At 40.5% G+C, this 15587-nt stretch overlaps 1 protein-coding gene across 1 annotated transcript; it reads left to right on the top strand.

The window, feature by feature from the left end:
- Positions 1-348: 348 nt before the first annotated feature.
- Positions 349-8086, top strand: LOC109924192 (uncharacterized protein At2g34460, chloroplastic-like). The gene is made up of 4 exons (XM_048604128.1): positions 349-483; positions 2196-2401; positions 2946-2955; positions 7928-8086. The coding sequence occupies exons 1-4, from the start codon at positions 349-351 to the stop codon at positions 8084-8086; spliced, it is 510 nt and encodes a 169-aa protein (XP_048460085.1).
- The last annotated feature ends 7501 nt before the right edge of the window (positions 8087-15587 follow it).

Raw genomic sequence — 15587 nt, 5'->3', positions numbered from 1 at the left:
ACTAAAGGAGGTTGCACCTTCAGCTGCTTAGGCTCTAAACTTTGCAATGCTCTCCTAAACCTTTCTGCCTCTCTACTTTTCTACCTCTTTCTGTCCCATTAGGATACTCATTAGAACTGTCTCTTTTGACCAAAACTTCTCTAATCTCTGCTTATTTGGCCAGGTGCCAGGTACTGATATGGACCACAACCATTCACTCTTCACTTTGCCTTCCCCATACTGGAGAGTTTAGAGTGCTGGAAATTTGCAAGAATATTATTACTTAATTTAAAGTTGCATATTAAGCTATATGTACAATCATCTGCAAATAGCGGTGTCATTTCTTGACTGTTGCTTTCAGGCTGAAGAATGAAGCTCTTGGTGCTTGGGGCCATGGGACGAACAGGCCAGTTATTAGTGAGACAAGCGCTAGATCAGGGCCATAGGGTGAAAGCTATTGTAAGAACTCCCAGCAAGCTGACCATTCAGCATGACAACTTGAAGGTAATTACTGGCAACGTAGATTTATGTCGAGTATTGTAATGAAGAACATTTATTTAAAAAGATTCCCAAGAGACAAATAACTACGCAGAGAGGCAAGGGAGGAAATAGCTGGGGCATTGGCAGATATCTTACATCCTCGTTGATCACAGGTGAAGTTCCAGACGACTGGAGATTAGCAAATGTTGTTCCCTTGTTTAAGAAAGGATGCAGGGATAATCCAGGAAACTATAGGCCGGTGAGCTTGATGTCTGTGGCAGGGAAGCTCTTGGAGAAGATACTGTGGGAAAGATATATGCGGATGTGGAGGAACCCATGGTTTTGTCCAGGGAAGGTCATGTCTCACCAACCTGATTGAATTTTTTGCAGAGGTAATGAGGATAATTGATGAGGGAAGGGCTGTGGATGTAGTTTATTTGAACTTTTGTAAGGCATTTGATAAAGTCCCATATGACAGGTTGGTACAAAAACTAAAATCACAAGGGATTTGGGGTGGCCTGGCTAGATGGATGGAAAACTGGCTTGGCCATAGAAGACAGAGGTCAGTGGTGGAAGGATGTTTTTCAGAATGGAGACCGGTAACTAGTGGTGTTCCACAGGGGTCAGTCTTATGTCCTTTGTTGTTTGTAGTATATATAAATGATCTGGAGGAAAATGTGGGTAGTCTGATAAGCAAGTTTGCTGATGACACGAAGATTGGTAGAGTTGCTGATTAATGCCAACGACTGTGAAAGTATACAACAGGATATAAATAGATTGCCGACTTGGGCACAGAAATGGAAGATGGAGTTTAATCCAGACAAATGCGAGGTGATGCATTTTGGAAGATCAAATTTAGGTGTGAATTATATTGTAAATGGCAGAACCTTTAGGAACACTAACGTGCAGATGGATCTGGGCATGCAGGTCCACAGTTCCCTGAAAGTGGCAACACAGGTAGCCAAGGTGATTAAGAAGGCATATGGCATGCTTGCCTTCATCGCCTGGAGTGTGGAGTACAAGAGTTGGCAAAATATGTTGCAGCTATATAAAAACCTTGTTAGGCCGCATTTGGAGTATTGTGTGCAGTTTTGGTCACCACACTACCAGAAAGATGTGGAAGCTTTGGAGAGAGTACAGAGAAGGTTCACCAGGATGTTGCCTGGTCTCCAGGTACTGCCTATAAGGAAAGGTTAAAAAGACTAGGATTGTTTTCACTGGAAAGACGGTGGCTGAGAGGAGACCTGATAGAAGTCTACAAAATTATGAGAGACATAGATAGGGTGGATAGTCAGAGGTTTTTTCCCAGGGTTGAAGTTTCAATTACAAGAGGGCACAGGTTCAAGTTCAGAGGGGGAAAGTTTAAGGGAGATGTGCAAGGGAAGTTTTTCACGCACAGAGTGGTAGCAGCCTGGAATGCACTACCAGAAGGGGTGATGGAAGCAGGCACATTGAAGACATTTAAGAGGCACCTAGATGGGTACAAGAATAGGGAGGGAATAGAGAGATACGGATCGAAAGTTGGCAGGTTTGTTTTTAGATTAATTAGAGCATGATGGTCGGCACAGGCTTGGAGGGCTGAAGGGCCTGTTCCTGTGCTGTACTTTTTCATTTGTTCATTTGATCGTTTGTTCATTATTCTAAATTGATAATTTTATTGCATTTCTATTTCTAATATAGATGACAATTTAGACATGAAATTAACAATTCCTTGAAACTTATTTCCTTTCCTGAAGGTGGTGAAAGCAAATATCTTCTCAGCTGACAACCTTCGTGAACACTTCAGTGAACAGGATGCCATCATGTCCTGTCTTGGATTCCCAATAAGCATATTTTCTGAAGTTACAGGATATACAGAATCAATAAAAGCTATAACTCTTGCTATGCATGAAGCAAAAGTGACACGAATTATAGCAATGACATCCTGGTGTACGAAACGTGAGTCCATGTTAGACTATGATAATGTTTCTAATGGAAACTGCTTCATCAGGAAGTAACTAATCGTGAATGTAACTCAAGAAATTTACAGTGGAAATATAAAAATAACAATGCATTATTTAAAAATGTGGACCACAGTATTCTGGTTCAGTTATGCTCAAACGCTGTATCACCTGAAGACAACATTTAGCCTTCATTCCACATACACAAACATGAGAGATGAACTAGTACAAGATAGTTTTATTTAATTTATTGGAAGTTATTTATTGGTAAATCCTTAGTTACAGTACTTACTGTGGAGAGAAAAGACATGGAGTACATGGACTGTTGATGATTATGCTGAGACACAGTTTAGGATTGTTAGTTTTGAGAAATGTAACCTTGTCTGTGGATATAACTGAATATTTAGATCTGGAGAAAGTTGTGAATTGTGCACGGATTTTCTTAAATTTGTTCCTTTGACATTAGACCCATGGTTGTTTCATTTTACCAGTTTTTGTCAGATATTTCTTTGTGTTGAACATAGTATATCAGTTAAATTGCATAAGAACACTCAAAGTAGCTGGTGAAGGAGATTGTAATTCCTCAAAGATTTTTTTTAGGAAAAATGAATCTCAGTCCTCAAAAGGTAAATTATTATTTATCACTATTTTTTTCAGATGTAGAGTCTAAAGACCATGTTATCTTGTAAATTAAGATAACAACTTCTAAGACAGAAAAAGGGGAGATAACTGTTAAATTAATTAAAGTTAGAGTGAATAAATGACTCGAATTCAGAAATTTTGTGGATAAGATCACATTGGTGTGGTATATTTAATAAGGAGAAAAACTGACAAAATATAAAATAAATCAAATGTGCAGGATAGGCGAGTAATTAGGAGATCAGTTTTGATGTAGGTATATTGTTGTGTTTTTGAATAAGGAGGCAAAATAGTTCCTCAATAGGAAGGATCCAAATGGGTAGGAAAGCAAAGAGAGGTAGGGGTACAGAAAGACAAAATGTGGAAAGTAGCAACATGGCTTATTAAGCTGTGAACAAAGCAAATTAAGTGTTCATTTCCACAGAGACAGAATTGAAACCAGAGGCATTGGGTGGAATCATCTTAGGTTGCTTGGGAGGTGGTGGCCATGGAATTTTGCTTCAAATTGCTTTGGGTCTCCTCCGTTATGTGTTCCTGCCTCCAGAAGATTTTCCCAAAGACAGGCTTCCAACAAAACCAAAAACTGTATGTAAAAGGTCAATCAGCTCTTAATTGTGTAGAGCAATGCAACCTACAGGATGCACAAAGAGCTAACGGTTTGCTAACAGTCTGGCAAAGGTGTCAGAGGTGACTATAACAGATTGCCATCCATTTTCCCATTACAGAGCCAAAAAGCACAAATGGGTACAGTCGTGTCCAAAAATATTCTGGTGAAAGGATTTCCTTCAAAACTGATGGTCCTAACCATTCTGAGCCTTCATTTTTAATAAACACTTGAAAGCCTTTTGAGATGTCCTCAGGTTGTCATTCATTATCAACAGCTCCCAACGCTCTAATGGGGCTGCAATTCTTGACTGTCCTCTCATTGGACCTCTCTAGTCATTGTCCATTAATTAATTGGCTGATACCCACCCATCAGATCACACAAGGAAGCATCCTTCAACAGGAGCACATTCAGGACATGCAAGCAACCCAGATGCCTGAATCTTTTAAAAATGGAAATTTCACCCATTATCTCAGATGTGTATCATATCTTGATTTGACTACATATAGAAATCAGGAAAATGGTTCCAGAGATGGGGAACTTCAGTTATGAAGATAGATTGCAGAAATTAGGATCATTTTCTTTGGAGAAAGGAAGGATATGCTGATTGAGTTAGTTGAAGATAGATTATAGTAGATTCATTTGAGGGGTAAACACTGGCATGGATTAATTACACCAAATGCCGTTTTCAATCCGTAGACTGCATATAATTCTATTTAAGGGTTCTTGTAGTGCAGTGGGAGTGTCCTTACCTCTGGCCTGGAAGGCCTGAGTTCAAGTCCCATCTGCTCCAGAGATGTGTCACAACGTGTCTGAACAGGTTGATTAAAAATACCTAAGACCCTGTATACCATTTGACTTTACAACATTACAACATTCAAAAGACATTTAGAAAGTTCATGAATATAAAAGGTTTGAGAGATATGGGCCAAGTGCAGGCAGGTAGGACTAGATTAGCTGGGGAATGTGGTCTGGTTGGACCAAAGGGTTTGTAGCCATGCTGAATGACTCTATGACTCTATACCAGAAGTAGCTTTTGAAAAGTGCAACATTTTAGAAGGAAAGATACTTTTAAGCGAGAACATTTCAATTGCTCTGTGATTCCCTCCATGCATAAAAGAAAATTCACAGATGCTGTAAACTGCAGGAAAAACAAAAAAACCTTGGAATTATAAAGCAGGTTTGTTAAAAGATTTTTAAAATTTTTTAACTCTTCAGTTGGAATTCATGAGAATTGTTCGGATGAAAGGTTGTGCTGACAACATTGATTTTTCTTTCTCTGATGTTACTGCTAGTATTTAGCATGCTAGCTTTAGCACAGTCTATTACCATAGATATTTTGTTAAGGTAAGATGCCTCTGATAAACCTGTGGTTTATTATACTATAGCAGTGACTACACTTCAAAATAAATTGGGCTTAATAGACTACAAAGCGTTTTGTCCTCCAGTTGTGAAAGTTGCCACATAGACCAAAATATTATTTTCCTAATACCTACTTAAGTTCCATTTCCCTATTGCTTCTCAATATCAAAGACTTCTTTTTCAGTAGTTATATAACACCTTCAAGTTGGTTCTTTATGATTTCATAAACAAATGGAATATAAGCAACCACATTGGGCTTTATGATTCTAAATGGAGGCCACATGTATTTGGAAATGTTATTTTAGAAATCAAAGTTAATTTTTATAATTGCATGGAAGAACATCATATAATTTTTATTTAAGGATTGGATGCGCAGAAGCCGGAGAAATCCAGCTCACCAAACTTGACCTATTTAAGAAAAGGCCTTCTATACTCCCACAATCAGTCTTGGGGAATGAGGTAGATTAAGGGTCAGTTCAGGCAATTCAACAACATCGGGGGAAGCTTCCAGTTTTTGAGGTGGACTGAGTGAAAAACCCAGCTCGGGACTTTGGCACTGTCTTCAAAGTATACAACCAATAATGAAAACATGAAATATCCTACCTACTCTCCTCCTCTCAATCATCATGCCACATTAATGTCCTGTCCCACTTATCCCCCAAGCTCCATTATAGCTGCTTTGTCCAGTCATCCCCATGGCCTTATCTAACCCCCATACCATTTTAGTGTCAACTTATACTTCCCTCCTCCCACAGCAAACATCATGTTTTGCCCTTCCTTTTCTATGCCAACCCACCATAGGCACATCTCAGGAAGCATTCTGACTGAAAACCAAGTTATTTGTTGACTGATATTGTCACTATTAAAATGAAAGCGCACTCTGATACAAAAGAAATCCGAGGCATTGGAATTCCTTCAGCGAATCCAGTCAATGCTCAGTCTTTATGTAAACAAACATTTTGCTTAAGTCCATTCTATAAGCAGTTGGAGTTGTCCATCAAAATGCTCATTTAATGCTCACTTCTATTGCTTATGTCATCATGAATACTGAAATACATGATTCTGCCCTTTCTAAACTTTCCTTTTTTTTTGATGGCTTCTTCTCAGCTTTGGCAGTTTCTTAATAGATTTGGCAGTCCCAATCATCATCTCAGTCATCAGCAAAGTGATGGAATGCTTGCCAACAGTGCTTTTAAGTGACATTTGCTTAGCAACACTGATGCTCAATTTGGGTTCTGCCATGTATATTCTGCTCCTGACCTCATTATGGCCTTGTTTCAAACATGGGCAAAAGAACGGACCACCAGAGATTGACATCAAGGCTGTATTTGACCAAGTGTGGTATCAAGAATTCTTAGCAAAACTGGAGTCAATGGTAATTAAGGGGATAGCTCTGTGTTGGTTGTAGTCACACTTAGCGCAATGTAAGATAATTGTGGTTGATGGAAGTAAACAGCTCCAGAACATTACTGCAGTAGTTCCTCAGGGTAGATATTTTTAAGCAACTTGCTCAGACATACTATGACACATCTCTCAAGCAGGTAGGACTTGAACCTAGGCATTCTGGCCCAGAGGTAGGGACTGTATCACCACAACAGCTCAGTTCCTTGGGGTAGATATCTTTAATCAACCTGTTCGGAGATGTTATTGCACTTCCCTGGAGCAGGTGAGACTTGAACCCAGACCTTCTGGCCCAGAGGAGTTCCTCAGGGTAGATATTTTCTAATCAACCGGACCAAAGGTATCATTATACAGATCTGGAGCAGCTGAGACTTGAACCCAGGCCTCCTGGGTCAGCAGTAAGGATGCTACCACTATGCAACAAAAGCTCTAGTTCCTCAGGGTAGTGTCCTAGGCTGAACCAATTTCAGCTGCCTGATTAATGATCTTCCATCCATTATAAGGTCAGAAATGGGATGTGTCCTGGTGATTTCTCAATGCTCATCACCATTTACCCGTCCTCAGGTACTGAAGCAGTTCATATCAAATGCAGCAAGACCTGGGGAATACCCAGGCTGAAAAGAGGCAAATAATATTCACAATTCACAGCACACACATACAAAAGCTAGACAATGACCATTTCCAAAAGGAGACAATGTAACCACTGCCCTTTGATATTCACTGATGCTTGAATCTCCTACTGTCAACATAATGGGGATACTAATGACCAGAAATTGAACTGCACAAACTGTATAAACATAGTGGGCAAGAGAGCTGGTCAGAGACTGGGCATCCTGCAGTGAGTAACTCACCTCCTAACTCTGTCAGCCTGTCCACCATTAACAAGGCACTAGTCAGGAGTGTGATGGAATACTTCCATTTGCATGGATGAGTTCAGCTCCAACAACATACAAGAAGGTTGACACCATCCAGCATGGAGAAGCCCATTTGTTTGTTCGTAAATGTGGTGCCTTTCAACACCGCTTCACTGAGCTCAGTACTAGCAATGGGTATCATTAACAAATTGCACTGTAGGAATTCACCAAAGCTTCTTGGACTGAACCTTCCAAACACAAGACCACTACCATCCAGAAGGATAAGGACAGATGGGAATACCAGCACCTGCATGTTCCCCTCCAAGCCACCCACCTACCTGACTAGGAATTTTTTTGCAGTTACTTTAGTGCCATTGGGTCAAAATTCTGGAATTTCCTCCTTAACAGAATTGTGGGTCTTCCGTTTGCACATGGACTGTAGTGGTTCAAGAAGGCAACTCGTCATCACCTTCTCAAGTGCAACTACATCCTGTGAATGAATTTTTTAACAAGTACATTTTTGTAATGACTAGTGCTGTGACTATACATATTATAGACAGAATTTGCAGCAATATTGGAACATGCAAACATGTATAATAAAATTGACAGCTAATTACAGTCCTTCTGGTATTAAAACATTGTATTTATTTTCAAGCTGATGCTGCAAGGAGGCTTCCTGGACAATTCGGTGGTTGTTGATCCCTTTGATCCGCAAACTACTGATCAATATGCAGGAGATGGAGAATTATCTGAACAATGAATGCCAAGACCTCAAGTGGACTGTGGTGAGACCACCAGGACTTCAGAATGCACCAAAAACAGGTTGAAATTTTGCTTTTCAATTCTCCCCACTTGCATTCTGTGCACATGGAGTTTCCTGTAATAAAACAAAAACTCATTCTTCCTCCAGGGAAGGTGAACCTGATACAAGTTCATATTGTTTTGAGTATTTAAGCATAAAACATTGAATTTGTGCTTTTGAGATGATGAAGTCTGCAGATCAGTTTCTGGATTTGAAAGTATCAGCGACACAGTTCCTCGAGAACTGCAATGTAAGACTTGCACGTTAGCAGCTTTGTTTTAATGTGAGTATATGGAATCTAGATTCACTTCAGCTGCTTCTACATCTTCTCACCCCCAGACCATTTACTGATCTCAAGCTAGTTCCTTATTTATTTTTCAATTTGTTCCAATTCAATTTTCATTATTTCATTGTTATACGCCTTACTTACATTTTATTTTCCCACACTTGGCAAGTTTATTTTGAATTTATTTGTGTAAAATGATCAAGAGTGATACAGCAGGCCATTTATGCAGCCTTCTCGTGACTTTCAGGTCAACATTTCACCTCTCGCTCCAACAGATTGCTCCTGCTCTTATGTTTTTTCCAAACTCTTCTTATATCTCAGGATCTCTATCTTCGTCCTTGGCTTTCGCCATGTCTGTTTTCTATCTGTCCCCAGCTCTCCCCTTCTCACCCTTCACTCACAGTCTATGTACAGTGACCAACTGAAACATCACTTTGAGATATCATATAAAAATGTAGAAAAAGAAAGTGAAATAAATTAACCATCAGATTGGCACTGTCTCCCTCCAGCCTTGCTTTCTGACCTCATACAGTAGGGCCTCAACTATCCTCATCCTGCGTGCCACACCCCCACCCCAAAATCCCCAAGTTTCAGATCCTCTCTGGAACTGCCTCTGAGACCTACCCCACCCCAGGCATCTGGACTTTGTCTGTTAGCACCACCATGCCCCCCATCACCAACTTCCCACCCTCTGTCTCCACCCTTTCCTCCTTTGCTTTGTAGCATTTCTAACTCCCAGCCTGGGGGTTTGCCTCCTGATCTCGTGGTCTTCTCTTTAACCCCTGTTGTCAGTTCCTCTTGGAAGCTGTCTGCACCCATCCTGAACTTGTAATGACCTTCTGGGCTCCACCAGTGGCAGACATTGGTAGCGCAGGAAGTCCTGGAACTTCAGCTGATAACTGCACTGACCAATCTCTGCCAGCAGATAGAAGTACTATAAGGTGAGAGCATTTTTTAATTATATATTTCTTTATTCATGGATCTTATTTCCCGCATTATTTCAGTGGGGAATGTGCAATGCCGCATGTGAAGGTTTTAATTTGTACTTTGGTTTTTCCGGCAAAAAATGTCCAAAGGAATCAAACTCCAGCATCACTGTTGATTATTCTGGGAACCTATTATTCACTTAAAGTCATTTCACTTGAAGAGGTGATTTTCAGGAATGGAGCCACACTGTTAAATGATAACTTACTGTATTTTGTATGATGTATTTTCAGGTTTGATCAATAATATCACTTTACCTGTGAACACCTTATTGACATTATTTAGAATTTCTTGATTTAAATTAATTTCTGATGCTGCAAAAGCTGTATTTGCATTTTGTAAACAGGTTTTGTTTTTTTTAAATTTAACAGAATAAAAATTATTGTTCAGGTAAACAATTTTGCATCTTGATTTATTTGACTGGTGGAACCTGATTAAACAAAAGCTGTTTTGAGCTACAAAGCATAACATTTAAGACTGGTTTACGGTATTATAAAACAAGTTAGGTTAATTTTAACAGTACATACTAAATTAGTGATATGAATTAAGTCAGTTTGCAAATTGGTTGCATGCAGGGGTCATCATTACTTCTGAGAGCGTGAAGGATTTAAAAAAGGTCCAAATTCATGGTGATGCAATCAATGGCTAAATACACCTCTTCTGTCTGAATGTATAATCAACATCTAAATCAAAGTGTTTTATGTGAATGTAGAATTATTAATAATTCAAAATAATTGATAAAATATGCTTTGCGGTATGAATTCTGTCTATACGCTTTTTCACAAATGTAGACTGTTTTATTCATCCAGTTTGGCAGCTTCTTTTTCCTGTTATATTTGATTGTTATGATGCAAAATATTTCTGTAACGTTTTCTATGTACAAAACTTGTTTCATGATTTAATGAAAACAATATTTTTCAAAGCTAGCATGTTGGAATTCACATGTAAAATTTCATCAACATTGCTTCATGATCCATCATAAAGTATCATTAGGATCTTAGGTCTCAATTACATTGGAAATTCTGTGAACAGATGGTAAGGGCCTTCAGGCCTTTTAAATGGGCTTGTTTTTTGGCAGCATTATCCAATTAATCCCATTCCACACCTCTCCCCAAAGCCCTGTACCATTTCTCTGTTGAAGGAGGAGGCTGCATAAACATTCCCATTCTCAATGATGGTGGAGTCCAGCATTTGAGTGCAAAGTATAAAGTTGAAGCATTAATAAGCATCAGCAGCAGATTTGACTCAGTCCATGTGTTATCAAGAAAGGTTGAACACATTGGATACAACAAATGCCATGGGTCCAGTAATATTTCAGCATGAGTGCTGAAGACTTTTGCTTCAGAACTAGCCTGCCCTAGCCAAGCTGTTCTAGGTCAGCTGCACCTACTCTACGACCTGGAAAATTGCTCAAAAACCAGGAGAAATTATCCTTCTAATTACTGGCACTAACCTCTGTTAACCTTGGAAAATTATTGGAACCTTTCTGAGATAAGGCAAAATTGTAATTGAGAGAAACAGCAATTAATCAGGAGGAACCCATTCATTGGAATTTAGAAGAATGAGATGCAGCCTTATTGAAACATGCAAGACATGTAGGAGACCTGACAGGGCTGATGCAGAAATGTGGTTTTCCCCCTGTGGGAGAGACTAGGATCAGAGGGCATAATCTCAGAGTAAGAGGTCACAAATTTTGGACAGAGATGAGGAGGAATTTCTTCTGTCAGAGGGTTGTGAATGTGTGGAATTCTTTACTACAGAGGGCTGTCGAGGCTGAATCATTAAGTATATCCAAGGCTGTGATAGATTGTTATTCACTAAAAGAATCAGCAGTTATAGGGAAAAGGCAGGGAGTGGAGTTGATAATTAGCCATGAGATCAGCCATGATCTCACTGATTGATGGAGCAGACTCAATGGACTTATGTCTGGTCTTACATCTTACAGTTTTGGATTTGTTATGGATGGGTAATGCCTGACTAACCTGATTAAATTGGTTGAGGGGGCAACAAGAAGGGTGGATGAGCAAAGCACATTAGAAATAGGCTGCAGGGATTTTAGCATAGCTTTTGACAAGATGTCACATGATAGGCTGATCAATAACTGAGAAACTCTTGGGATCCAAAGGATGGCAGCAAATCTGATCCAATATTGGTTTCTGTGAAGATCAAATGGTTATGGTTAGTAGTTGTTTTTGTGACTGAAAAACTGTTTCCAGTGAGGTTTTTTAGGGCTCTGCATTGACTTACTTCTTGTTTGTTGTGCATAATAATGATTTAGACTTGAAAAAAGGGAACTTTGGAAACTTTGTACATGATACGAAAATTGGCATGTGGTTGATAGCAAAGAAGAAAGCTGTGCCAATTGTAGGGAGATATCAATGGACTGGTTGGGCAGGCAGCTAAGTGGCAGATTGAATTCAATCTAGAGAACCAGGAGAACATTTAGGGAGGACAAGCAATGCAAGCGAATACACAATAAATGGTAGGTCATGAAAAGTGTGCAGGAACAAAAGGGAGCTGGGTGTGTATGTCTACAGATCCCTGAAGGTAACATGATGGATAAATAAAGTGGGAAAGAAAGCGTATGGGATCCTTTTCTTGTTTCACCAAGGCTTTTAGTGTAAAAGCAGGGATGTGTTCACAGCAAGAGCCTTCTGTATCGTTCTGGACACAATTAATGGAAGAGGGTGAGCGCATAGAAGGTAAAGAGATTTTTGAAGCTGCTGCCAGGAATGGAGAAATTTAACTCTGAAGGGATTGGTTACGATTGTTTTTGTTTAGAATAGAAAATACAGATGAAAGATTTAATTGAAGTAACCAAATTATGCACAGCCTAGATAGCGGGACCTATTCTTTTTAGCAGAGATCAATAACCTTGGTAATAGATTTTAAGTAATTGGTAGAAGAATGAGAGCGGAGTTGAGAAGAAACAATTTTCTCACATGGTTGAAAGGATGGTTGAGCACAATTTCTCAGCACAATTTTAAAAAGTGTGTAATATGCACTGTGAGGTGACATAACCCATAGAGCTACAGATTGAGAGAAATGAGATTAAGATGATTTTTTTTTCACTATCATAAACATAATGGACCAAATGGCAACCAACTATGCCATAAACCTTTGATGTTTTTATTGATCTGTGTCAAACAATAGTGACATGTTCGTTTATATTGCTTTGTGATGAATCATAATTTATTACTAAAATTTGAGCCCTCATTTGAATTGGAAATTATACTATAAGAAGAAGGGTAAAAGACTTGTATATTAAAATTGAATTGTGATCTTGTTAAGTTTAACAATGTTGTCAGTGCAAGCTACTCAGCATTGATGCTAGTGTTGAAGTACAATCCCCTCCAGAGAGTCCTCCTTCCAGAGTCGTCATTATAATGAGACCATAATAGAATGCAGTGTCAGCAGAAAGACAAGATGCTTCATGCCACATAAAGTTGGAATGTGAATGAACCCAAAGTTATAGTCCAAAATTTTCAAATAGATTATGCAGAACAATGATTTGATCTCATGAATTGCAGTCTTAAACTACCACTGGAATGTATACAGTCAATCTAACCTCAGTAAAATATTCTTCCCATTTAAGATGCGGTATGTAGTTTAGCAGTAAAATACATGATGGTCTGAAAAATATTTCTGCATATCCTGTGATTTCATCATTAAGAACCGACAATGCCATCGAGTTTTAAAATGTGTATTGTGAAAAATTTCACCTTGTGTTCCTAATTTCATTGTGTGAATTCTCCTCTGGTCAGATGGAATGATTTGCAAATAATATTGCAAATTACTCATTTACCTGCAGTAGCGGGAGTTCACAAGGAGTGAGCAGTTCTTGTACTAATCAAATCTACAGACTGCAAAAACTTTTGCCTGAAGACATTCTTTCTTATGAGTTGTCAAACGAAGACTTTGCCTGCCCTCTCAGGTGGATGTAAATGATCCCACTATTTGAAAAAGTGCCAGCGTATTCTCCCTGGTGTCTGGAGCAATATTTATCCTTCAACCAACATTATCTCAGGAAGTTTTATGGATCAGGTAAATGATCCAGGACTGGAGAGTATGACTGTGAGTCAAGGGGTTAAGGGGACTGTAGGCACAATGCTGGAGAAGCTTCAGCCTTTACCACTGTCCAGCAGGTCCCAGGTCCAGCTGCCTATTTTCTGGAGACACAAGCAGACACCCTGAAGGTTGCCTGCCCAGTGCAAACGGTAAAGACATGTTCTTTGCAGCTGGAAAAGAAATTGAAGTGAGGGGTAGGAAGAATCAGTTGTTGTCATGTAGGAAGCAACACATATGTAAACTGAGGAATAAGGTCCAGTTGAGGGAGTTCCAGGAGTTAGAGTTCAAACCTCAAAACTGAATCTTTCGAATGATAATCTCTGGATTGTAAACTAAACCACACACCAACTGACACAGAAATAAATTAGTTAGATGGTTAAATGTGACTATGAAAGAATGGTGGGGAAAGCATGTACTTTGCTTCATGGGTCACAGGTGCCAGTGCCAATGGGACAGAAGGTGGTCCACCTAAACCAGAGTGGCACCAGTGTCTTGGTGAATGACATATTTTGAGCAATCGATTGGGCTTTAAACTCCGAAATTGATGGGTAGGAATTTGGTTGGGCGGGGTGAAGCATGACTGGAATAAACTGTAAGGAGTGCACAGTCCTGAATGAGACATAGACAGAGTGTGACATTAGGAAATTGATTCATGTGGGAGTCATTCTTCATGTTATAGTTTTTTTTTATTGGTCCCCCAAGTCTGTGTGTTTTTCTTATCTCTGAACTAGGAAAATGCAAGATTATATTTCATTTCTTTAGCTCTGTAAATTTTTAACTAATTCACTAATTAAACAAATATTGTGGGGTGTCACCTTCATCCCCCTCTGCCCACACATTAATGAATACCATTCACGCTTGGACGTCGAACAGTTTTTCCACTGCCCCGCCTCCATGCCTATTTCTTTAACCGCAAGTCAAACACCCCTTCTACAGACAACTTCTCCCACCTCCAACACACCCCATCCTCCTGGATACCACCCCAAGGCCTCCTACCCTCCCTTGACCTCTTAATTTTGCAACATTGATTGCCTCAACTTCTCCACCCCTTTCACTCACTCCAACCTCTCCCCCACAGAACGTGCAGCCCTCTGCTCCAACCCTAACCTCACTACCAAACCCGTAGACAAGGGAGGCGCAGTTGTAGTATGGCGCACTGACCTTTACATCGCTGAGGCCAGGCGCCAACTCTCCGACACCGCCTCCTACTGCCCCCTCAATCATGACACCACCCCTGACCACCAAAACATCATCTCCCAGACCATCCGTAACCTCAGGTGACCTCTCACTCACAGCCTCCAACCTCATCGTTCCCCAACCCCGCACCGCCCGTTTCTATCTCCTTCCCAAAATCCACAAACCCGACTGCCCCGGTCGACCCATTGTCTCCGCCTGCTCCTGCCCCACCGAACTTATCTCCACTTACCTCGACTCTATTTATCCCCTCCGTCCAAGAACTCCCAACTTACGTCTGGGACACCACCTACACCCTTCACCTCCTCCAAGACTTCCAATTCCCTGGCCCCCAACACCTCATCTTCACTATGGACATCCAATCCCTGTACACTTGCATTCCCCATGCAGATGGCTTAAAAGCCCTCTGCTTCTTCCTCTCCCCCAGGCCCAACGAGTCCCCCTCCATTGACACCCTCATCCGCTTAACTAAACTCGCCCTTACCCTTAACAACTTCTCCTTCAACTCCTCCCACTTCCTACAGACTAAGGGGGTGGCCATGGGAACCCGCATGGGTCCAAGCTATGCCTGCCTTTTGTAGGATACGTGGAACAGTCTGTCTTCCGGAGTTACACTGACACTATTTCCCACCTCTACCTCCACTACATCATTGACTGTATCAGCGCTGCCTCGTGCTCTCATGAGGAGCTCAAACAGTTCATCACCTTTACTAACACCTTAAACCCTCAACCTCAAGTTCACCTGGACCATCTCTGATACCTCTCTCTCCTTCCTGGACCTCTCTGTCTCCATCTCTGGTGACACCTCGAAACTGATATCTATTTCAAGCCCACCGACTCCCACAGCTACCTAGACTACACCTCCTCTCACCCACCTTCCTGCAAGAAAGCAATTACCTCCTCCCAATTCCTCTGCCGCATCTGCTCCGAAGATGAGGCATTCCTCTCCTGAATGTCCCAGATGTCCTCATATTTCCAGACTGCAATGTATCCC

The sequence above is a fragment of the Rhincodon typus genome, chromosome 1 (genome assembly GCF_021869965.1).
Source record: "Rhincodon typus isolate 14 chromosome 1, sRhiTyp1.1, whole genome shotgun sequence".
In the NCBI taxonomy this organism is placed as follows: domain Eukaryota; kingdom Metazoa; phylum Chordata; class Chondrichthyes; order Orectolobiformes; family Rhincodontidae; genus Rhincodon; species Rhincodon typus.
Note: the sequence above shows the minus strand (reverse complement) of the source record. Positions and strands in the feature narration are given on the sequence as shown.